A 23,926-nucleotide genomic window follows, 5' to 3' on the forward strand; every position below is an offset into this window, starting at 1 on the left:
CCATCCTCCTCAGATTCCACAACAGTCATATCAGCCTGGTGAAATCCTGATTGGTGGAATTGTGTCTCATACTGGTTGTGTTTTGCAAAAGCTTGAATTTAGGCAGCATCCCTGCCAGGTTCATAAATGTTATCCGATGTAAGAGAATCATTGTTCCTCTAACACAGAGGTGGTGGTGGTGGTGATATCTGATTTTATTTGAGCAAATCTGCATATTTGCAAAGCTCAGTAGGCATTTTTAATAATAATGGATAGCACTAAGCATTGTGGCTACCCAAATAAAGTACTCACACTCCAAGGCCAAAGATTATGCTTATACCATATTGCTTCATTAATAATTTATAAGTAGATGGCACTTTTTTTGTTTTGTTTAGCATTTATACACTTTCCTAGATTAGTAAAGAGTTCAGTAGCATCTTAAAGACTGACAGATTTTATTGTGGCATAAGCTTTCAAGAAACAGAGCTCTCTCTGCCAGAACTGTGAGGAAGAGAGCTGTTTCTCCAAAGCTTATGCTAAAATAAAATCTGTTAATCTTAAAGGTGCTGCTGGACTCTTTACTATTTTGCAGCAACCAACTAACACAGCCAACGCCTGTGGATATATTTCCTTGATCAGAAGGTATATAGCAGGAGGTAGAGATCTTTTTTAAAGCTGCAGTAAATATAAAAAGTAAAAGGTAGTCCCCTGTGCAAACACCAGTCGTTTCCAACTCTGGGGTGACATTGCTTTCACAACATTTTCAGGCATACTCATTTTGCCGGCTGAGTCAACCTCGAGCCGGCTACCTAAAACTAGATTCCGCTGAGATCAAACTCAGGTTGTGAGCAGAGAGTTCAGACTGCAGTAAATATACGTCCACCCAAATGCAGGCTATTTTGAGAAAAGCCAGTTCAACACAGGGAATGCCAAAACTTGAAAATAAAGTAACGAGGAGGGAACTATTGTTTGAAAAATATAAAAACTTCTGAAAAAAATGTCAGTATGACGTATATGCAAAAATATTTGTAAGACACAAGAGGCTTGTGATATTTATCAGTACAGACTGAAGCAACCGCGGCATCAGTGGGCAAACATTTTTGTCCCTCAGGTTAAATATCTCCTGTATATAAGCCAAAAAGCATATAAAAGAAGATGTGAGAGAGAGATTTTGGGGGAAGAGAGAGTTTGGGGAAAGCAGAACAAGAGTGTCTTCCCCACTGTTCACAACAGCAGAATTCAGAATCACTAAACTTTATTTATTTTAGCAGTATAGGTAGAACAGACATAAAATCTCTGCTGAAGGCTCCTGGATTGTGCATCCTAAAGGGAATTAGACAAATCCATAGATCTATCAAGGGCTATTTGTTTTGGTAACTAAAAGGAACCTCCAGTATCCATTTGAACATCAGTCACTGGCAGATGGCTCCATGTCCAGCTTGCAGGTTTCCCAAGAGCATTATACTATGGGAAATGAATAGTGAATCGGATGGGTCATTGCTCTGATTCAGCTGGGACCTAGTGATGTTCTCAGACACAATGCTGTGACCAATCCAGATGCTGTGCATTGAAGCATTCTCTTCTTAAACAATAACTGATTGTCTTTGTAGCCTGAAAACAAAGTTCTACCAGCATGTCCTGGCCTTGGTGTTTGCCATCTTTGAGATCAATGAGGACCCCACCATCTTGCCCAACATTACTCTTGGGTTCCACATCCATGACTCCACGTATGATTCAAAATGGATTTACAGACCCACCCTGGACCTGCTCTTCACCACAGCTGAACTTGTCCCAAACTACAAATGTGGCTACCAGAAAAAAATGGCTGGCATAATTGGGGGCTATAGTTCTGAAACCACATCAGACATGGCGACTCTCTTAAGTCTTTACAAGATCCCACAGGTACGATCAGAGAACTGGGACTATTTGGACTTTCACGAATCTCACGTGTAGTTTAATCACCTTTGCTGATCTATTATCAAGTATTGCAAAGAATAAATAAATAAGGGGCCAATTCTACACAGGGGATTTGGGCGTGATACGGATCTTGAAATGTCAATTGTCAGAAAGGACTCCAAAGGATGCGTGTTGAATATTCAAGTTGAAAAGATGGCTAATAAATGTTTCTAAATAAAATAAAATAATTACAAACAATTATACTAGTAGAAGGCTGAAATATGCAGACAAAGAACCTGTGGAACAGTCTGGAAAGCAGAGCTGTATTTTATACCATTTACATTGGAGATAGTATAAGATCTGGAGTAACATTTAAATGTCTTTTAAAGAAGAAGGTAATGAATAGAGTCTAGTCTGATTATCCCTCTATAACAGGGGTGGCCAACAGTAGCTCTCCATATGCTTTTTGCCTACAACTCCCATCAGCCCCAGCCAGCATGGCCAATGGCTAGGGCTGATGGAAGTTGTAGGCAAAAAACATCTGGAGAGCTACCGTTGGCAACCCCTGCTCTATAACATGACTTTTTGTTTCCTTCCTAGCTGTCATTTGGCTCCTTTGAATCGGATGTGGATGTCCCAACCAGTCGGTCATCTTTTTACCGCATGTTCCCCAAGGAAGCCCTTCAGTATGAGGGGATTGTCCACTTACTTCTGCATTTCAGGTGGAGATGGGTTGGGCTCATCACTCTGGATGATGAAAGGGGAGATCGTTTCTTGCAGACTTTAGAGCCGATGCTTTCCAGGAATGGAATCTGTGCAGCCTTCACAGAAAAGGCTACAGGACAGCTCCCCTGGGATGACATACTCGTTCTGAACAAATATCTAGACAGTAGTAATGCAAAGTTCTTGGACAGCGAAGCCAATGCAATCATCGTCTATGGAGGAACTGGAGCATTTCTTTGGCTGATGACAGTTATCTTCATGCCCACGATGCTGATGAATATCACAGGGACTGACTACGGGGAGAGGACCTCTACAGGAAAAGTGTGGATTACAACCGCCCAGATGGATTTTGCACTCACCCCTTTTCAAAAGGCGTTTGATATAGAGATATTCCATGGTGCTCTTTCCTTCTCAATTCATTCCAAGCCCATCCGAGGCTTCCATAGATTTCTTCAACTTCTAAAACCTTCCCAGGCAAAGGGGGATGGCTTCATCAAGGACTTCTGGGAGCAAGTGTTCGACTGTGCATTCCCAGGTTCTGTTAACCCAGAACACTCTGGTAAGACATGCACCGAAGAGGAGAAGCTGGAGACTGTCCCGGCACCTTTTTTTGAAATGAGGATGACCAGCCACAGCTACGGTATATATAATGCCGTCTATGCCCTTGCGCATGCCCTACACATCTTGGGCTCATCTAGAATCAACCACAGAGCAATGGAGACTGGAGGCAGCTTGGCTTCTTTGGATGTGCCACCTTGGAAGGTAATTCTTCTTCGTTGGGGAAAAAGAGAGTCCTCTGCCATGCTCCCTCTAAGCTGTGGAGTCTTGTGAGCAAAAACTCTGCTTCGTGAGCTACTGGCATTAAAGCTATGAGCCAGTTTTGTGTAGTGGTTAAGTGTGTGGACTCTTATCAGTGAGAACCGGGTTTGATTCCCCACTCCTCCACTTGCAGCTGCTGGAATGGCCTGTAGGTCTTGCAGAGCTGTCCTTGAAAGGGCAGCTTCTGGGAGAGCTCTCTGAGCCCCACCCACCTCACAGGGTGTCTGTTGTGGGGGAAGAAGATAAATGAGATTGTAAGCTGCTCTGAGACTCTGATTTAGAGAAAACGCCGGGATATAAATCTGCAGTCTTCTTTGACTTCTACTGCACCAGTTAGTTTGCTCTGGGGCCGTGTTCCCTGAGCTAAGACAAAAATGTGTGAGCCAGAGGCTAAAAAACTGTGAGCTGGTTCACCCTAACTTAGCTTAGTGGGAACACTAGTCCTCTGCCATGTTTGGGGTTCAATATGTTGGCAGGAGTGGGGAAATGGGATCTTTAATCTTTTCTCCCTGCCCATTTGAGCAGGGCTGGTGCGAGGGGTTTTGGTGCCCTAGGTGAGCTGCTGCTAGCCCTCCCCCCCAAAAAAAAAATTAAAAAACAGAATTGTAGGAAAAATGAAGAAACTTGAAACTATTTACATTTTTAATCCACAGTTTTTTTATTTTAATTTTTTTTTAAAAAAAATGTGAAATTAAGCAAAAAAAATTGTGAGAATACTACTTGTTCTATTTAGCTGGATGTGCCACGGATAAGTCCTTGTGCATATGAGAAGGATGCACTACCAGGCAAGTTGAGCCAAGAGCAGCTCAGTTGCTGGCTGTGCGTGCAGGCTGGGAGAGATGCAAGCGGGGGGGGGAAGCTGGCCCAGGGCCAATGAAGGCATGGGGATCCATAGGCCAGCCCCTATTCGGCCTATTTGTTAATCCGGCCCTGGATCAAGGTGTACTGAGACTAGCTGCAGCTCTCCAGAGTGTCCAGCAGAGGAAGAAGAAGAAGACTGCAGATTTATACCCCGCCCTTCTCTCTGAATCAGAGACTCACAGTGGCTCAAAATCTCCTATATCTTCTCCCACACAACAGACACCCTGTGAGGTGGGTGGGGCTGAGAGGGCTGTCCCAGCAGCTGCCCATTCAAGGACAACCTCGGCCAGAGCTATGGCTGACCCAAGGCCATTCCAGCAGCTGCAATTGGGGAATCAAACCCAGTTCTCCCAGATAAGAGTCCGCACACTTAACCGCTAGATCAAATTGACTCTCTTCACATCACCTTTCACATCACTTACTGCCCTGCCTTTTAAAGGGAAGTGCTGGAGATTGTCTCTGGAACCTTCTGCATGCCTGGCAAATGCTCAGCTCTGAGCTACGGACACTTCCTTTTTGCCAGTTTAGATGCAGCAAAACCAAAATGGATGTTTTTGGAAGCTCTCTCAGCAGCATTCATTCAAGGAACACCTTGAAGCCTGCTGAGAGCCAGTTTGGTGTAGCAGCTAAGTGCACGGACTCTTATCTGGGAGAACCGGATTTGATTCCCCACTCCTCCACTTGCAGCTGCTGGAATGACCTTGGGTCAGCCATAGCTCTTGCAGAAGTTGTCCTTGAAAGGGCAGCTGCTGTGAGAGCCCTCTGAGCTCCACCCACCTCACAGGATGTCTGTTGTTGGGGGAGAAGATAGAGGAGTTTGTAAGCCGCTCTGTGTCTCTGATTCAGAGAGAAGGACGGGGTATAAACCTGCAGTCCTCTTCTTCTTCTTTCCTTTGTCTTGTGTCTGGCAATGGAAGTTTATTTTCATGGGCAAAAGAACAAATTAGTTGCATTCATAAATAACTTCTCTCCTAGAAGAAAGTAATCTAAAACTCTGTTTCACACTGAGAAGTATTGGTGAGCACACTCCAACCCATCCAATTCAGTCCATGCCCTTAAATGCTCCTTCTCTTTCCACCAAGCTCCACACCCTTCTTCAGAAAATTGCTTTCAACAACAGCGCTGGAGATGAAGTGGCCTTCAATGAACATGGAGAATTGAAAGGTGGATTCGATATTACCAACATGATCGCTTTTCCAAATAAGTCCTATGTCAGAGTCAAGATCGGGAGGCTGGATCCTCAGGTTCCCCGTAGTCAACGAGTGATAATTGATCAGGATGAGATTAAGTGGAATAGGCACCTTCCACAGGTGAGAAACCATCTCAGTGTTTCTCAAACAAATACAAAACCCTTCATCGTTTAATGAAATGGGTAAGGAGAAGGGTTAAGGGGAACAAATGGATTCCATGATGTTTTTAATCCATGACATTTGCTAAATCAGCTCTCTCTAAATCAGCATCCTGTGTGGGGAGGGCGGGATATAAATCAAATCAAATCAAATCAATAAGCTCAACAAAAATGCCATATGTAATCATATTTTGGATAATCTGCATTCCTCACACACTATGAGCCATCTTGGAGATCCCACATATCACACTTCCATTTCATTGACAACTTGTAGAGTAATTCTGAGACAAAGTACTCATGATAGCTTCTCAGTTTTAAGATCCAGGTGGGCAGCTGTGGTGGTCTGAAGCAGTAGAACAAAGTAGGAGTTCAGTAGCACCTTTAAGACCAACAAAGTTTTATTCAGAATGGAAGCTTCCGTATGCGTGTATACTTCTTCAGACGAGGAGATGGGGTACAGTGAGCTGAAATACATATAGCTGGTGAGTTAAGGGTATTATGCATACGAAACCTTACATTCTGAATAAAACTTTGTTGATCTTAAGGGTGCTACTAGACTCCTACTTTGTCCTAAATTCTTGCTTTCTTCAAGGACAGGTGCCTCCTTCCTCCCTGTGTAATGAGAACTGCAAACTTGGTTACAGCAAGAGAAAGAAGGAAGGGAAGAAGTTCTGCTGCTACGATTGTGATCTGTGTCCAGAAGGGAAAATGTCAGACAAAGAAGGTAGGAGATGCTCTGGGAAAAATTCCTCCTTTTATCTAAACCCCACTTGAAGATTCCCCAAATGTTTCATTACTCGAAGTGTGGGAATTTGAAACATTTACTCTTTGAGGAATTATCAAAAAAGACTTAAATTGGCCATTTTGTCATTATACATTAAGAATGTTTAACAGAAGTAGAGCCCTACTGGATCAGACCAGCAGTCTGTCAACTCCAGCATCCTTCCTCAATATTAGCCAACCCGTTCATCTGGATGGCCAACAACAGGGTATAGAGGCCAAAGCCTTCCCTTGACGTTGTCTCCTGGCTCTGAGATTCAGAGGTTTGCTGCCTCTGGATGTGGAGGTTCCCTTTAGTCAACACGGTCAGCAGCCACTGACAGGCCATCTTCCATGAATCTGATTCCCTATTAAAGCTGCCAAAGTCTGTGGCCATCTCTACATCAACAGGCAGCATATTCCATGACTGATTTCCCACCAGCCTTATGCCGCTCTCACACTCGTCTTCTCAGCGGGGGTTCTGTTGGATTTCACACTATCTGCCCCAGGGCTGCAACTTGCTTCGCCGCAGCAAACAAGATCCTCTAAAAACCAGTTTCTGTTTGCCGTGGGGAAAAGGCGGCTAGTTACAGCCCCGGGGCAGATAGTGTGAAAGGAAACATAAACAACCACTTAAAGCAGTGAATTGTGCATAAGGTGAAGTCATACAGTATGCACAGTCCTTTTTATAAGGACAAAATTAAGTGAAGTTCTATACTATGCACAGTCTTTCCCCTGTGCAAGCACCAGTAATTTCTGACTCTGGTGTGACGTTGCTTTCACAACATCATCATGGCAGATTTTTTAATGGGGTGGTTTGTCGTTGCCTTCCCCAGTCATTTACACTTTACCCCTAAGCAAGCTGGGTACTCATTTAACCAATTCAAAAGGATGGAAGGCTGAGTCAACCTTGAGCCGGCTCCCTGAACCCACTTTCCACCAGAATCAAACTCAGGTCATGAGCAGAGCTTGGACTGCAGTACTGCAGCTTACCACTCCTTACACTTACTGGTGTTGAATATTCCTGTGTATTTCTCCATTTGTTTCCAGAGATTTTGTGAAGTTATGGGAATTTAGATTTAAAAGTAACAGAATTCCTGAACAGCAGTATGGCTTAGTTCTGTTTGAAGGACAGAGGCTGTCTGGTGAGGAAATTGAGAAGGATCAGCAGGAACAACAAAAGTTCTTCAACCACAATAGGATTTCTGCGTTCATCTCGGTATACCCCGGCAGGTGCAAATGGTGTTATTGCTTCTTACTTTTTTTCAATGTTAGGACAGGTTTATAAAACTGTTTTCATCATGGACTGAGGAGAAAATATTAGCTACTATCTTACAAAAACCTCTTCTTGTAGAATCAAAGTGCCTCAGTAGGTTTTCTTCTCCTTTCAGACATGGATTATTGCATCCCTTGCTCTGAAGGTCATTATCCAAACCAGGAACAAAACCACTGCCTTCCCAAGATCCCAAACTTTCTTTCATTTCATGAGCCGATGAGCATTGCTTTAGCCTTTTTTGCTCTTCTCCTGTCTCTGATAACAGCTCTGGTGATTCTGTCCTTTATAAAATACCGGGACACTCCCATCGTTAAAGCCAACAATCGGACCCTCACCTACATTCTGCTAGTCTCCATTTTCCTTTCTTTCCTCTGCTCCTTGCTCTTCATCGAGCAGCCTGACAAGGTGACCTGCCTCCTCCGACAAGTGACTTTTGCCATCATCTTCTCCGTTGCTGTTTCTTCTGTTCTGGCAAAAACCGTGACTGTCATTGTGGTGTTTATAGCATCCAAGCCAGGAAACCTTTTTCAGAAATGGGTGGGGAAAGAATTGGCACATTTTATTGTTATTTCTTGCTCCTTTGTTCAAGTTTCCATTTGTGCTGTTTGGCTTGGTTCTTTTCCACCCTTCCCAGATATCGACAAGCATTCACTGAGTAGAGAAGTCATCATGCAATGCAATGAAGGGTCAGTCACCATGTTTTACTGTGCCTTGGGTTACATTGGATTCCTTGCCACCATCTGCTTCATTGTAGCGTTCATAGCCAGAAAGTTGCCTGACAGTTTCAACGAAGCCAAGTTCATCACCTTCAGCATGCTGGTCTTTTGCAGTGTTTGGCTGTCCTTTGTACCCACCTACCTGAGCACGAAAGGAAAAGATACGGTGGCTGTGGAGATCTTCTCCATCTTAGCTTCCAGTGCTGGCTTGCTAGGCTGTATCTTTTTGCCCAAATGCTATGTCATTCTTCTTAGACCTGAGTTGAACACAAGAGAGCTGCTGATAAGGAAAAAACACTAAATTCTTTAGTCACCCATCCACTTGTTCTCCAGTTATATTTTTATCAAATGCAAATAGGGAATTTTTGTTTTGTGGAGAGAATGAAAACAATGAACCATTTCCGGATATTCTTTAGTTAGGCTAGGTTTACATTTCAAACAGAAGAATTATACATTTGAATCTCTCTCTCTCTCTCTCTCTCTCTCTCTTTCTGAGAGAAGTAATGGAAATAAAAAAATATATACTCTGATAATAATAAGAACATAAGAGAAGGCATGTTGAATAAGGCGAATGGCCCATCCAGTCCAACACTCTGTGTCACACAGTGGCTATATATACACACGAACACACACAGTGGCTAATAGCCACTGATGGACCTCTGCTCCATATTTTTATTTAACCCCCTCTTGAAGCTGGCTACGCTTGTAGCCGCCACCACCTCCTGTGGCAGTGAATTCCACATGTTAAGTCAAATCCAAGATGATAAAGAGATAGAGGGGCTAAAAATGAAAGGTTTTTCTAACAAATACAGAGCATTTGCAGATGACGTGATGTTTATAAATGAAAATCCCACCCATGTAACACCATTGCTGCTTCGTAAGATACAAGAATATGGAGAATTGGCAGGTTTTTATATAAATAAAGGAAAATCAAAAAAATTGTAAAAATATGAAAAACAGCAAACAGGAAGAACTACAGCGATTAACAGAGTGTGAAATTACTTCAAAAGAAAATATCTAGGTGTGGAAATAACAATGAAAAATATTGATCTATATAAAAATAATTATGAAAAACTTTGGCGCAAGATTGATGGAGCAAACTGAACCTGTCTACGCTGGGTAGAATGATTAAATGAACAAATTGAACCCGTCTACGCTGGGTAGAATCTCTGCAATTAAGATGAATGTTTTACCGAGACTAACGTTCCTGTTTCAAACAATCCCAATAGTGAAAGACAATAAACAATTTGTTAGATGGCAAAGGAAACTTTCAGAATTTGTATGGGCTTGGAAAAAACCAAGAATTAAAATGAAAATTCTGACTGATGCAAAAGAAAGAGGTGGATTCCAACTGCTTAATCTAAAGTTGTATCATGATGCAGTTTGCCTGGTGTGGATTAAGGAATGGGTGACATTATCAAATAGAAAGTTATTGACAATAGAAGGACATGGAAATGTCTTTGGATGGCATGCTTATATGTACTATGGGAAAAATAAGATGGATGGTTTCTTCTCACATCACTATATCAGAAATAATCTGTTAAATACCTGGTTAAAATATAAAATATATGGTTATGAGAGGAAACCGCTTTGGATCGTACCAACAGAAGTAATAAAATTGCATTCAGATATTAAAGAAGAGAAGTGGCTAACCTATAATCAGTTTCTAAAGATCTAAGGAAAAAAGGTGGAATTAAAAACAGCAGAAGAAATACAACATAAATATAATTGGTTTCAATTGCAACAAATAAAGAGTTTGCTTGAACAGGACATTAAGAACTAGGGAATAAGACAAGAACAAACAGAACTGGAGAAGATGCTATTTGGAGAAAGTGAAAAGCTGATTTCAAGGACATACAATTATTGAAATTGTCTACGGAAGATGAAGTAGTTAAATCACAAATGATAAAATGGGTGATAAATATAAATAAGGAAATACAGATGGAGTTGTGGGAATACCTATAGAAGAACTCTATGAAAATTTCTACTTGTTATAACATTAAGGAGAATTGCTTCAAAATGTTATATAGGTGGTATATGGCACCTTAGAAACTGGCAAAAATGAACAATCAGTTGCCAGACAGATGCTGGAAATGCAAATGCCATGAAGGATCTTTTTACCATATGTGGTGGTCTTGTGAAAAGGCGAAGCAATGTTAGCAAATGATTCAGCAGGAGATTTCAAAAGTCTTGGGATATAATATTAAGAAAGCACCAGATCCTTTCCTGTTGGGATTACAAATGGAAAAATTTCAAAAGCAAGATAGAACAATAATTTTGTATATGGTTTCAGCTCCATGGACATTATATGCGCAAATGTGGAAACAAGACAAAATTCCAGAAGTATGGGAATGGACTTTGAAAGTTATGCATTGGAGTGAAATGGACAAACTTACGAGAATCTTAAAAGAACAAAATTTAGAGATATTTAAAAACGACTGGGGAAAGTTTCAAAAACATATTGAAAAACAATGGAACGTTAAAGGACACTTTGTGATCTTTGGCAATGGTTAATATTTAAAGAAACGATGTATGGATTACAGTTTAAAAGACATGATTATTGGACTACAACCTTTTTTCCTTTCCCCAATGACTAAGAAGAAATATTACTAAAATGGATTATAACCTTTGAGTGTGTATGCAGAAAGATTTTATAATAGACAAAACATTTACCTTATAACAAATTAGATTAAATAAAAATATGGGGACGTTGGATAAGGGGGCATGCACTGTTGGGGGTCACCAAAGGGTGGGGGGTGGGATGGAGAAAATATGATATATGTGTATTAACATTTAATGACAAATGAAGATATGCTACTACAATATATTACAATAAATTGTTTTAAACTAGGAAAACAGCAGTTACCTGTGGAAATCACCTGGGAGCAGAATATCTCCAGAGGGAGAGCTTGTTTTGGTGGGTAATTATATTGTCTTTGAGGGACAAAGCCACCATTCTTCCTTCCTATCAAGCCTATCCAATACCTCATAACTGTACACCCCAAGGAGACACAAGCAATAGCACACGTGACCCATATCTTGACGCAGTGCTTATGGTGTACCGTCTTCTGGATAAAGCATCACATTGAATACTATTGAAGTGCAGAAAAGGGATCTCCTAGGCATATGGGGAAGAGCTTACAGGGCTCTCAGTACAGGGCCTACTGTAAGCTCCAGGAGAATTGGCTACATCAGAGGTGTGTGGCCTAATATGCAAAGGAGCTCCTCCTAGAATTCCACCCCTGGATGCCGCAGAGGAGGGCGGGGTCCCCAATATGGTGCCCATAGGCGTTATGATGCCCACCAAAGTATATTTATTACTTTAGATTTCTACCCCGCCCTCTCCGCAAGCAGACTCAGGGCAGCTAACAATCAGTTCAAACATCTACAATTGCAATTTAAAAACGATGGAATACAATTAAAACATTTTATGGTGCTGTTCAACTTCAGTAGAGAGCCCCTTGGCGCAGAGTGGTAAAGCTGCAGTACTGCAATCTGAACTATAGGACATATCTTTCCTCATCAAGCAGCAATCAAAAAGTGACAGGTGCCCCCCCAAATGAATACCAGATGTTTTCCTATGGGCACTGAGGCAACTGTCCTGACGAGTGTCCAAGACAGAAGTGACAGAGATATGCAATGCAGATTATTACTTTTAAATATAAGCAAAGATAGGATTTTCTGCCATGTGTAGGAACATCCTAAATGTGCCATGTTTTTAATGATTTAAATGATTTTAGTTCAGCAGTATGTCAGAGCAATTTTGTTTTATTTATTAACATACTTTGGCTTTCTATTCCACCCTCTTTGCAAACGGACTAATCTCTCTCTCTCTCTTTCAGGCCTTACCCCCACCCACCATTTAAAAACAAACATGCTAGAGGTTTTCAATTTCAAGCTGTTTTGATAACTCCCTTCTAATTAGATCTATCTTATATATTGCTATTTGTGAGACAAACAGCATTTGACCTGCAAACCCTAAAAAGGTCAGGGCTCTAGGTCACTGATTTTTACGGTGAAAAGTTGTAAATATTGCTGTACAATATATTTCAAAATGTTGCCGGGGCACTCCAAGTGCTAGACTCTCATCAACAAAAATTATGGTTGTTTAGCTCTGCCTGTCAAAACAAGAGGTCTCAAGACTTCTCACAGGCCCCGTTGGGTTATTGCCATCTACCCCCCTGCCCCAGGTCTTTGAGAAGCCCTCCCTGACCATTCTTGGGTCCCCAAGACTTCAATAAGTACTGCACACAACCAACAGCTTTTCTCAGTGATTACAAGGACTAGAAAAATGCTTTAGAACAAATGTAAACTAAGATTTCTGCACCAAAGAACCATTTTACCTGCAGAGTAAAAAAAAAAAAAGCATGGATGGATAAAACATATACAGCTCTGCATAGAAGCTTAAAAAAAAATTCGACTGGAAAAAAAATGCAGGGAAGAGGGGAAGTTCCCATACCAGTTATACCACATTGAGGACTGGTTCTCCTCCACCCCTGGCGCCTCAGATCAGATCCCAAGTGATTGTTCATTATGAGCACCTATACATATAGTTGTTCACTGGCTCTAAAAGCTGAGCAAAAGTGAGCTTTCTGTACTGGTATGGGTGAGGGGCAAGAACCTCCACATTCAGAGGCAGTCAACCTCTGAATCTTAGTGCCAGGAGGCAAAATCAGGGGAAGGGCTTGGCTCTTCAGACAGTGTAACTGGCTGTCCACTCTGTGAGGCAAGATGTTGAATTAGATAGACCTCTGGCCTGATCCAGCAGGGCTCTTTTTATGTTCTTATGAATGTTTTTGCTTAACTACAAAGAAGGGTGATTATCCTGAATGTGGGGGTTACCTCACTATAGACATTATGCAGTATAAAATGCAACCAAACAATTTAAGTCAGGCTGTTTTGTTTTTGCCATGATGCAAACCTTCAAGACTGGCTGTGAATCTTATGTCCAACCATCAAATCTGGCCATGCCACCATGTTACTCTGGTGCTACTGAGGAATTAGAGAGAAGGACTGGGAGAAAGAGCTGATCCCTCCCTCAACATGGGATGTTTCTGACACCGAGGATATTTCCTCAGGCATGAAGTGTGTGCCTTCTCTGCTGCCACCTACCCAAGTTCTCCATCTGAGGCGGACTGCAGAGTCACTTCCTCTGCAACCCGCCTCAAATGGAGCCAGCATGGACAGCAGAGAAGGGCAAACATCTTCTAGTGTCACCTGGGAGGAAAATGTAAATGTCCTCTTATACTACTCAGGCAAGATCCAAGGTGGGGTGTAGAAGTCTCTGCTTCTTGCTTTGGACCCTTAACACCAGCAGCTCTGGTCTCTGGTGAGGAAAGGGCAACAGGGACGCCACACATGTCACCTTTCTCCTTTGTCAGCATCCTCCACCTGTTAGCACTCCAAGGAGCTGTCTGGGGGTTACTTGGGCAATGAACTGGCCATGGCAGTAGGAGGTTGCCTAGGGTTCTAAAAGAAAAAGAAGAGTTTATCGTTGCTGCTTTAGGGAGAAGAGGAGGTTGTGGGTCATGGTCAGCCTAGGAACTGCTCTCCTTGATGAACCAAGGGTGCAGACAGAGGAGCGAATTCCACATTTTAATCACTCTCTGTGTAGAATAGTATTCCCTTTTGTCCACCCTGAATATACTATCAGCCTCATTGTATTGTGGTAAAACAATTTTATTGGTAACATATGGTAATAAATCTATATTTTACATCTTTAAAAACTTCTTTTATCTACCCCATATATTACTTTCTACCCACCCCTCCCCCCGTTACTTGACCCCCGCCAGTGTTATTTACTTAAAAAGCAAATATTTATAGGTACCCTTAACTATTAAAACAAAAACTTATATTCTTCTTCTTTTTAAAACTTAATCATTATCAAAAATTGTCCAATATCCTTTTATTTTCCACTCTTTTTCTACGTATCTTCTAAACTTTTCCCATTCCATCTTAAAAAAACTTCTAAATCATAGTCTCTTAATATTCTTGTTAATTTGTCCATTTGACTCCATGTCATAACTTTTATAATCCAATCCCATTTCTCTGGTATTTCTTCTTGCTTCCAGAACTGCGCATAGAATGTCCTAGCAGCTGAGAGCAAGTACCAGATTAAAGTTCTATCTTCTTTTGGAAATTTTTCCATTTGTAATCCCAGTAGGAAAGTCTCTGCAACTTTCATTACTTCATATCCCAAGATCCTAGAAATTTCTTGTTGAATCATTTGCCAATACTGTTTTGCTCTTTCACAAGTCCACCACATATGGTAGAAAGAACCTTCATGCTTTTTACATTTCCAACACCTGTCTGGCATCTCGTTATTCATCTTTGCTAATTTTTTAGGAGTCATATACCATCTATACATCATTTTAAAACAGTTTTCTTTAATACTTTGACATGTTGAAAGTTTCATAGAATTCTTCCACAAATATTCCCAGGTTTCCATCTGTATTTATTTATTTACATTAATTGCCCATTTAATCCTTTGAGATTTCACTACTTCATCTTCGGTAGACCATTGTCGAAGTAATTTATATACTTTTGAAATTAATTTATCATTGTCTCCAAGCAGAACTTTTTCCATTTCTGTTTGCTCTTTCCTTATTCCTTCAGTTTTAATATCATTCTCCACCAAGCTCTTTATTTGTTGCATTTGAAACCAATCGTATTTATGATTCAACTCTTCAGCAGTTTTCAGTTCTATTTTGCCACTTTGTATTTTTAATAATTGATTATATGACAACCACTTTTCTTCTCCTATCTCAGCCGTTATTTTTATTACTTCAGCTGGCACTATCCATAACGGTCTTCTCTCATCTCCATATTTCTTGTATTTCATCTATGTATTTAGCAAATTATTTCTTATATAATGGTAAGAGAAAAAACCGTCCATCTTCTTTTTTCCATAATACAAATACGCGTGCCAGCCAAATTTATTTCCGTGACCTTCCAGCACTAAACGTTTTTTATTTAACAACGTTATCCATTCTTTCATCCACACTAAACAAACTGCTTCCTGATATAATTTTAAATATGGTAGTTGAAACCCACCTCTCTCTTTTGCATCTGTCAAAATTTTCATTTTAATCCTTGGTTTCTTCCCAGCCCACACAAATTCTGAGATTTTCCTTGGCCACTTATCAAATTGTTTGCCATCCTTCACAATAGGAATAGTTTGAAACAAATACATTATTCTTGGTAAGATATTCATTTTAATTGCAGATATTCTACCCAACAATGACAAATTAAGCTTGTTCCATTTTAGCATGTCTTCATCCATTTTACGCCATAACTTCTCATAATTATTTTTAAACAGATCAATATTTTTCATTGTAATCTCCATCCCTAGGTACTTTACCTTGGAAGTGACTTCACAGCCCGTTAGTCTCTGTAATTCTTGTTGCTTGTTCATCTGCATATTTTTACACAGAATTTTTGATTTTTCTCTATTAATAAAAAGTCATGCCAACTCCCCATATTCTTGTATTTTAGCTAACAGCAAAGGTGTAACATGGATGGGGTTTTCATTTATAAACATTATATCATCAGCAAAAGCTCAGTATTTGTAAGTAAATCCTTTTATTCTTAAACCGTCTATATCTTTTTCTTCTTGGATCTGCATCAGTAATATTTCAAGAGTCTTTATAAACAACAGTGGTGAAAGCGGACAGCCTTGTCTAGTACCTTTGCTAATTTTCATATCTTCTGTAAGGTCTGCATTTATACACAACTATAGCAGCGCCCACCTCACGTCCTCACTGGATCTCTATATTTTCGTCTCTTCGGGGTATTTTTACTTGTTCTGTTGATGGGACCCCAGCAGCTTTGTTTATTCTTCCCACAAAATATATAGGCTCACGAGAACTTTAACTTAAACCACAGATTTATTGTAACAAAAAGTCTTAACTGGGGATATGGGAGATATTTACACAGGCTTATACGTTTGTTCTGTTTCAGGCTTTTCAATCACTTTTACTTTCTTGGATCTTTCACAGTTACACAGTTCACCGTTCCCTTTCACTCACTCTCCACCTCTAGCCAAGGTCTGGCCTCTTGGGATTGATGTGTCTAGTCTCACCCCTCGACTGGAGTCTCTCCTCTCAGCCCTTCTTGGTGTCTCAGACCCACATCCACTCCCTCAGCCTCCTCACTAGATCTTTAGAGTAGTTTCCCGGTGTCTGTGACCATTCTGGTCTTAACTGACTCACACACACACAGCCCTCTTGGCTGGTTTTGTCCAGCTGGCAGTCTCTGGAAGACTTCCCCGTCTCCAGCTTCTTCACAGGATCAACTGCCCTCTTAGCCCTTCTGGCCGGCACTAACTGACCCTCTCAGTCTCTGTCAGGTCCCCACTGACAGACTTCTCTGACAGGCCTCCACTCTGTCAGACTCCAACTGACTGAACTCCTGCCTCAGCAGTTTCTCCCACTAAACTAACTTTTTTTCCCTCCCTGAGAGCTCAGAGCACTTTGCCCCCACCCTCAGGTCACCTGACGCAGCCCTGTGCGTCTTCAGCTTATGCTTAACCCATTGCTTTCCGTCACATGTCCCTCCCCCTTTTGAGACATTGCGCAAGGCGAAAGGTCTCAGCCTTTTGCTGAGCAATGGGACATGGGCACACTTGCTTGGGTTACACTACGTTATAACACTTTTGTCATAACACCAACTTCAAAATTATATACATTCTTCATATCTTCTATAACATTACCATACAAACAGACTTTTAAAATTTTACATTCTTCTTGATAGTGCATCTGCTATCACATTTTGCTTCCCAGGGATATGCTGGATGTCAAAGTTGTAATCTTGGAGCTGTAAACTCCATCTTATGAGTTTGCTGTTCGTATCTTTAACCTGGTTCAACCATTTCAGGGGAGAATGATCTGTACACAGTGTAAACTTCCTTCCCCATAGGTATGGTTTCAATTTACCTATTGCCCACACAATCGCTAAACACTCTTTTTCAATTACTGAGAGGTGTTGCTCTCGGTCCAATAACTTCCTACTCAAATACAGAACTGGATGATACAGTCCTTCCTCTCCTTGCTGACTTAGTGTTGCTCCTACCCCAACATTAGATGCATCAGTAAAGAGGGTAAACTCCTTTGAAAACTCTGGAGTTTTCAACACTGGCTCAGTGGTCAGAACCACTTTCAGATGTTCATACGCTTTTTGACACTCTGCATTCCAGATTACTGGATCAGGGTTCTTCTTCTTGGTGCACTCACATAGCGGTGCTGCTATTGTGCTAAACTCAGGTATGAACCTTCTGTAGTATCCTACTACGCCCAAAAATGCTCGTATTTGTTTCTTGGTTTGAGGTCTAGGCCACTCATGTATGACTTGCACCTTTCCCCAATCTGCTTTGATCTTACCTCCTCCTAGCACATGCCCTAAATACTTAACCTCGGCCATGGCTAGTTGACACTTAGATGCTTTGATGGTGAGACCCGCATCTTTCACTCGTTGTAACACAATGGCCACATGCTGCAAGTGTTCCTTCCATGTAGCACTGTAAATAGCAATATCGTCAATATATGCAAGAGCAAATTCTTTCAGTCCTACTAACATCTTATCAATTAATCTTTGGAACGTGGAGAGAGCGTTCCTTAACCCAAATGGTAATACAGTAAACTCAAAGAGTCCCTCTTTGGTTACAAAAGCTGTTTTCTGCTGATCTTTAGGATCCATAGCTACCTGCCAATAACCTTTTGTCAAATCTAAGGTGGTAATAAAATTGGCAGCTCCAATTGTCTCGACCAACTCGTCTATGCGAGGCATTGGATACACATCCGGTACTGTGATTTTATTCAACCTCCTGTAGTCCACACAAAACCTTATAGTTTTGTCCGGTTTGGGTACTAGGACTACAGGTGAGGCCCACGGACTTTCTGATGGTACAATCAAACCCAATTTCAACATTTCTTCTACCTCCTGCTGTACATACTTGGCATTCGGGCCGGTCACTCTATATGGTTGGAGTGCTACAGGCCTCGAATCCCCTGTGTCAATCTTGTGACACGCTAGGTTTGTCTTACCTGGTACATCTGAAAAAATTGTTTTGTACCCTCCCAATATTGTTTGTAACTGGCCTCTTTGTTCTCCATTAAGAGAAGGGGTGAACTGAACCTCCTTAAGGGTCTCTTCCTGGGATATTTTCCCCCAACCCGACAATTCAGTTCCCGCACACTCTCCCTTCTTTGCAATTAAAACCAAATTACCCCTGTCAAAATAAGGTTTTAACATATTTACATGGAACACTTTACATTGTTCACCATCTTCACTTAAATTCACTACATAGTTCACGTTGGAGACCTTATGGGTGATGGTATAAGGTCCCTCCCAGGCCACATCTAACTTGTTCTTCTTCCTGGGCTTCAACACCAGCACTCTGTCTCCTGGCTTGAACTCTCTGTCTCTGGACTTGGAGTCGTACCACTGCTTCTGCCGTCGTTGCGATCTTCTCATGTGGTCTGCAGTCTCCATCATCTGCTTGGCAATTCTTCCGGCGGTGCATTGTTCTTGCTTCTGCTGAATGAGCCGCTGCAATTCTGTTTCATCAGTGGTGATGCATAGCTGGTCTGTGGATGGGGAAGCCATACTGCTCAAAACTTGTACAGTTGGTTTCCTAGCTTGGACAACAGTTCCATTAGTTGTCTTGGGAGAGGATAACAAAGGAGCACACCTGCCAACTGACGACTCTAATAGAAAAGGCTCGCTGGTCTGGACGGTTTCTTGCTCTGTTGCTTGGCTATGTCCTCTGCTCACTGGTTGGGCCACCTCAGAGGGTTCCAAAGAGCCAAACATGCTCTCCCACTCTTCTTCTGTCATCTCCCCAGTTCTCTGCCATAGTTCCTTCAGGCTGTCATCTTGTTGCTGCTCTCTGAGGAATTCTGCAGCAGGGATGGTCTGCAACATTGTTTCCTCTTCTTCTGCTGGTTGCTGTACACACACCTCAGGAGCTGCTTCTGGCCTGCTTCTGGTAACAATGTTTACAGGATTAGCTTGCTGTCTCTTTAACTCAGAAGCCAAATCATTGCCCAATAAAAGCGATGTTCCTATGTCACTCAGGACTCCCACAATCCAATCACCTTGGAACTCTCTATACTTGATAGGAACTTCTGCCAGGGCCACTTCAAATGTAGGTCCTTTAATGCCTTTTATGGTGTAAGTTTTCCCAGGCAAATACTGATGACTTTTTACTAATTCTGGCTGTATTAGGGTAACACGCGCCCCTGTGTCCCTATAAGCCTTGACTTCCTTGTCATTTACTGTCACAGTCTCAGTATATTCCTCATCCAAGCTTTCCTGTACCTTCCACACTTTCAGAACACTAGCGGGTCTTTCTGGTGGTGTGTTCTCTGGAAGTGAGAGGTTTGTTTCTGCTTCTTTCTGTTGACTCTGTACCTTTCTGTATCTGCTTCTTTCTGTTGACTCTGTTGACTATGCAATACATAGCCTCTCCTCTCCCGGTGTAGTGAACGCCGCGTGGTCACTGTCTGGCTATGCCTGGCAGATGGTCACTGCAATGGCCTCTCCTGCATTACTGCATCCGTAGCAACACCTTCTCGCTGGTCCCCCCCCCGTTTTTCACAGAGTTTGCTACGTCATGGTGCGACCAAATTGTCCGGCGGTATAACCGGATGGGCAGGCTGGGCCCACCAACCTCGTCAGCCTAAGAGAAGGAAAACTCTAACATCAAACCCGGGCAGATAGAGCTCGTTAATGTAACACCTACCACCTGGAGGACTCACTGCCGGCGTCCCGGCTTACTGGGCCATGGCAGATGACCCCCAGGTGAAAGGGTGGAGCCAGTACCGCGCACACTGCGCTTCACCTAAAAAATTCCTCTGCGCAGGCCTGAAGGGCATATCCACACACACAACTCACAACGCATCAAGTCCTGCAGCGATAGGCAAGGGGCGAAACGGCAGGTGGAAGGTGCCACTGGAAGCCGCAGTCCCAATCCTGCATGTAGGCGGTTCAGGATATTGGTCGCCTGATGCTAACCCGGAGACGAAAGCATCTTTCGGCAGCACCCTGAACGACCAAGCAGCCTTATCTAGGGACAGCACTGCTTGCTCCACACGGAGAGGGGCCTAGAAAAGGTGGCCTAAACAAAGCTCGTCTCCCCCACCCCAGTTGGCTAGCCGCGGTCAACGGGCATCCTTACTTGCGGTCGAAAAATAACAACAAAGAAAAGGCATGCACCTGCCTCACAAAGTGTGCAAAGACTAAAGCTTGCGTGTTGGAACATCAGAACCATGCTTGACACAGTAGGCAGTGGTCGCCCTGAACGACGCTCTGCTCTAGTTGCCCACGAACTTCTCAGGTTGAATATCGACATAGCAGCTCTCAGTGAGGTCCGTTTCCCTGAGGAAGGTAGTCTTCAAGAACACGGTGCTGGCTATACCCTCTACTGGTCGGGTAAGTCAAAGGCTGAGAGCCGCCTTTCTGGCGTTGGCTTCATGGTCAGGAACTCCATTGCCTCCAAACTCGAAAACCTTCCAACAGGTCACTCAGATCGCATCATGTCCATGCGCCTCCCACTTCAAAACAAGCAGCATGCAACACTCTTCAGTGTGTATGCCCCAACCCTTCAAGCAGATCCTGCAGAAAAGAACAAGTTCTATGCTGATCTACGCAACCTCGTACGGAAAACCCCTACAGAGGACAAGGTGATCATCCTTGGCGACTTCAATGCCAGAGTAGGTAAAGACTCGGAAGCCTGGAAAGGAGTACTTGGCAAACATGGCATTGGCAACTGCAATGACAACGGGCGCCTCCTGCTAGAATTCTGCATGGAGCACCAGCTCACCATCACCAACACTATCTTCCAGCAGAAGAACAGTCTGAAGACAACCTGGATGCACCCACGGTCCAAGCATTGGCACCTTATCGACTACATTCTGGTGCGCCAGAGAGACCTTCGAGATGTCTTACACACCCGAGTAATGCCCAGCGCAGAATGTCATACGGATCATCGTCTTGTACGCTGCAATCTCCGTCTTCACTTTAAACCCACACCCAGGAGAGGAGGTATCCCTCGGAGGAAGTTTCAGGTTGGCAGCCTCCAGTCAGCCGAAGTTAAAGCTGCCTTCCAGGCAAAACTCCAGTCAAGAATTGAGGACCTCAGTTGCCCCACAGACCCTTCTCCAGAAGCACTCTGGGAACACCTAAAAACTACCGTCCTGCAGATCTCTGAAGAAGTCCTCGGGTTCTCCACAAGGAAGAACAAGGACTGGTTTGATGAGAACAATCAAGAGATCCAAGAATTACTGGCAAAAAAGAGATCTGCCTACCAAGCACATCTTGCTCAGCCCTCCTGTCCTGGGAAAAAAGCAACCTTTCGCGCTGCATGTAGCAACCTCCAGCGCAAGCTTCGAGACATTCAGAACGAGTGGTGGACCAAGCTTGCAGAGAGAACCCAGCTGTGTGCAGACACTGGTGATTTAAGAGGGTTCTACGAAGCCCTGAAGGCAGTATATGGTCCATCATATCAGGCTCAGAGTCCCTTGCATAGTGCAGACGGCCAAGTGCTCCTCACAGACAAGGCATCCATACTGAACCGGTGGTCAGAGTATTTTCAGGTTCTCTTCAGTGCCAACCGCGTAGTTCAAGATTCAGCAATCCACCTCACCCCACTTCAACCGGTGAAAACAGAGTTGGATGAGATCCCCACCCTAGAAGAGACTGTTAAAGCCATCAAGCAACTGAAAAGTGGCAAGGCAGCAGGAGTTGATGGAATTCCACCAGAGATCTGGAAGCATGGGGGCACAGTACTACATAGCTCACTTCACAAAGTACTTGTCACCTGCTGGGAACAAGGCAAATTACCACAGGACTTTCGCGATGCAATCATCATCACCCTATACAAGAACAAAGGGGAAAAGTCAGACTGCTCCAACTACCGGGGGATAACCCTGCTCTCCATCGCAGGCAAAATCCTTGCCAGAATACTCCTGAACAGACTGGTGCCCACCATTGCAGAAGAACTCCTCCCAGAGAGCCAGTGCGGCTTCAGAGCTAACAGGAGCACCACCGACATGGTATTTGTTCTCAGGCAGCTCCAAGAGAAATGCAGGGAACAGAACAAGGCTCTGCATGTGACTTTTGTCGACCTTACCAAAGCTTTCGATACTGTTAGCAGGAAAGGCCTGTGGCAAATCTTGGAACGTTTAGGATGTCCCCCAAGGTTCCTCAGCATGATCATCCAGCTACACGAAGACCAGCGAGGCCAAGTCAGACACTGCAACGACCTCTCGGAGCCCTTCCCAATAGGCACAGGTGTAAAGCAAGGCTGCGTTCTCGCGCCAACTCTCTTTACGATCTTCTTTAGCATGATGCTTCAAAGAGCCGCAGTAGATCTAGATGAGGACGATGGTGTCTCCATCCGCTATCGCACTGATGGCAGCCTGTTCAACCTGAGGCGACTAAAGGCACACTCCAAGACAATGGAAAAACTCATCCGAGAGCTACTGTTTGCTGATGATGCTGCACTCGTCTCCCACTCGGTATCAGCTCTGCAGCATATGACGTCCTGCTTTGCAGAGGCTGCCAAGCTATTCGGCCTAGAAGTTAGTCTGAAGAAGACAGAAGTTCTCCACCAGCCTGCACCCCAGGAAGATTATCACCCTCCCTGCATCACTGTGGGTGAATCAGTTCTGAAGACAGTCCAGCAGTTCAGCTACCTGGGGTGCATCATCTCCTCAGATGCCAAGATCGACAAGGAGATTGATAACAGGCTGGCAAAGGCAAACCGTGCATTTGGCCGACTGCACAAAAGAGTGTGGAGCAACAAGCATCTGAAAAAAGGCACAAAGATCAATGTTTACAAAGCAGTTGTGATGACAACCCTCATCTATGGCTCCGAATCGTGGGTTTTATACCGTCATCACCTGCGACTCCTTGAGCGCTTTCATCAGCGCTGCCTTCGCACCATCCTCAACATCCACTGGAGTGACTTTGTGACCAACACTGAAGTCCTCAAGCGGGCGGAAGTTACAAGCATCGAGGCACTGCTGTTGAAGACGCAGCTGCGCTGGGCAGGGCATATTTCTAGGATGGAAAACCACCGCCTTCCCAAGATTGCCCTGTATGGCGAACTCTCCACCGGCCATCGAAATAGAGGGGCACCAAAGAAGAGGTACAAGGACTCCTTGAAGAAATCCCTTAGCACCTGTCACATCAACCATCACCAGTGGTCTGACCTAGCCTCAGATCGCAAAGCATGGAGGCACACCATCCACCAGGCTGTCTCTTCCTTTGAGAACGCACGCATAGCTGGTCTTGAGGACAAAAGGAGATTGAGGAAGAATCGCACTGCTACAGGACCAACCCTAAATCAGACTTTTCCCTGCAGCCGCTGTGGCCGGACCTGCCTGTCCCACATTGGTCTTGTCAGCCACCAGCGAGCCTGCAGCAAACGTGGACTATTGCACCCTTCTTAAATCTTCGTTCGCGAAGCCAAGCCGAGAGAGAGAGCTGGTGGGGTCTTTTTTCCTTTTTCTGGGCAAAACCTGGCATAGTGCCCTATTGTCCCACATT

The 23,926-nt window shown here is 43.4% G+C and overlaps 1 protein-coding gene across 1 annotated transcript; it reads left to right on the forward strand.

The window, feature by feature from the left end:
- Positions 1-984: 984 nt before the first annotated feature.
- LOC132583268 (vomeronasal type-2 receptor 26-like) lies at positions 985-8,678 on the forward strand. Its single transcript, XM_060254933.1, has 6 exons — positions 985-989; positions 1,590-1,881; positions 2,476-3,360; positions 5,361-5,588; positions 6,224-6,350; positions 7,777-8,678. The coding sequence occupies exons 1-6, from the start codon at positions 985-987 to the stop codon at positions 8,676-8,678; spliced, it is 2,439 nt and encodes an 812-aa protein (XP_060110916.1).
- The last annotated feature ends 15,248 nt before the right edge of the window (positions 8,679-23,926 follow it).

Source organism: Heteronotia binoei, chromosome 15 (assembly GCF_032191835.1).
Source record: "Heteronotia binoei isolate CCM8104 ecotype False Entrance Well chromosome 15, APGP_CSIRO_Hbin_v1, whole genome shotgun sequence".
In the NCBI taxonomy this organism is placed as follows: domain Eukaryota; kingdom Metazoa; phylum Chordata; class Lepidosauria; order Squamata; family Gekkonidae; genus Heteronotia; species Heteronotia binoei.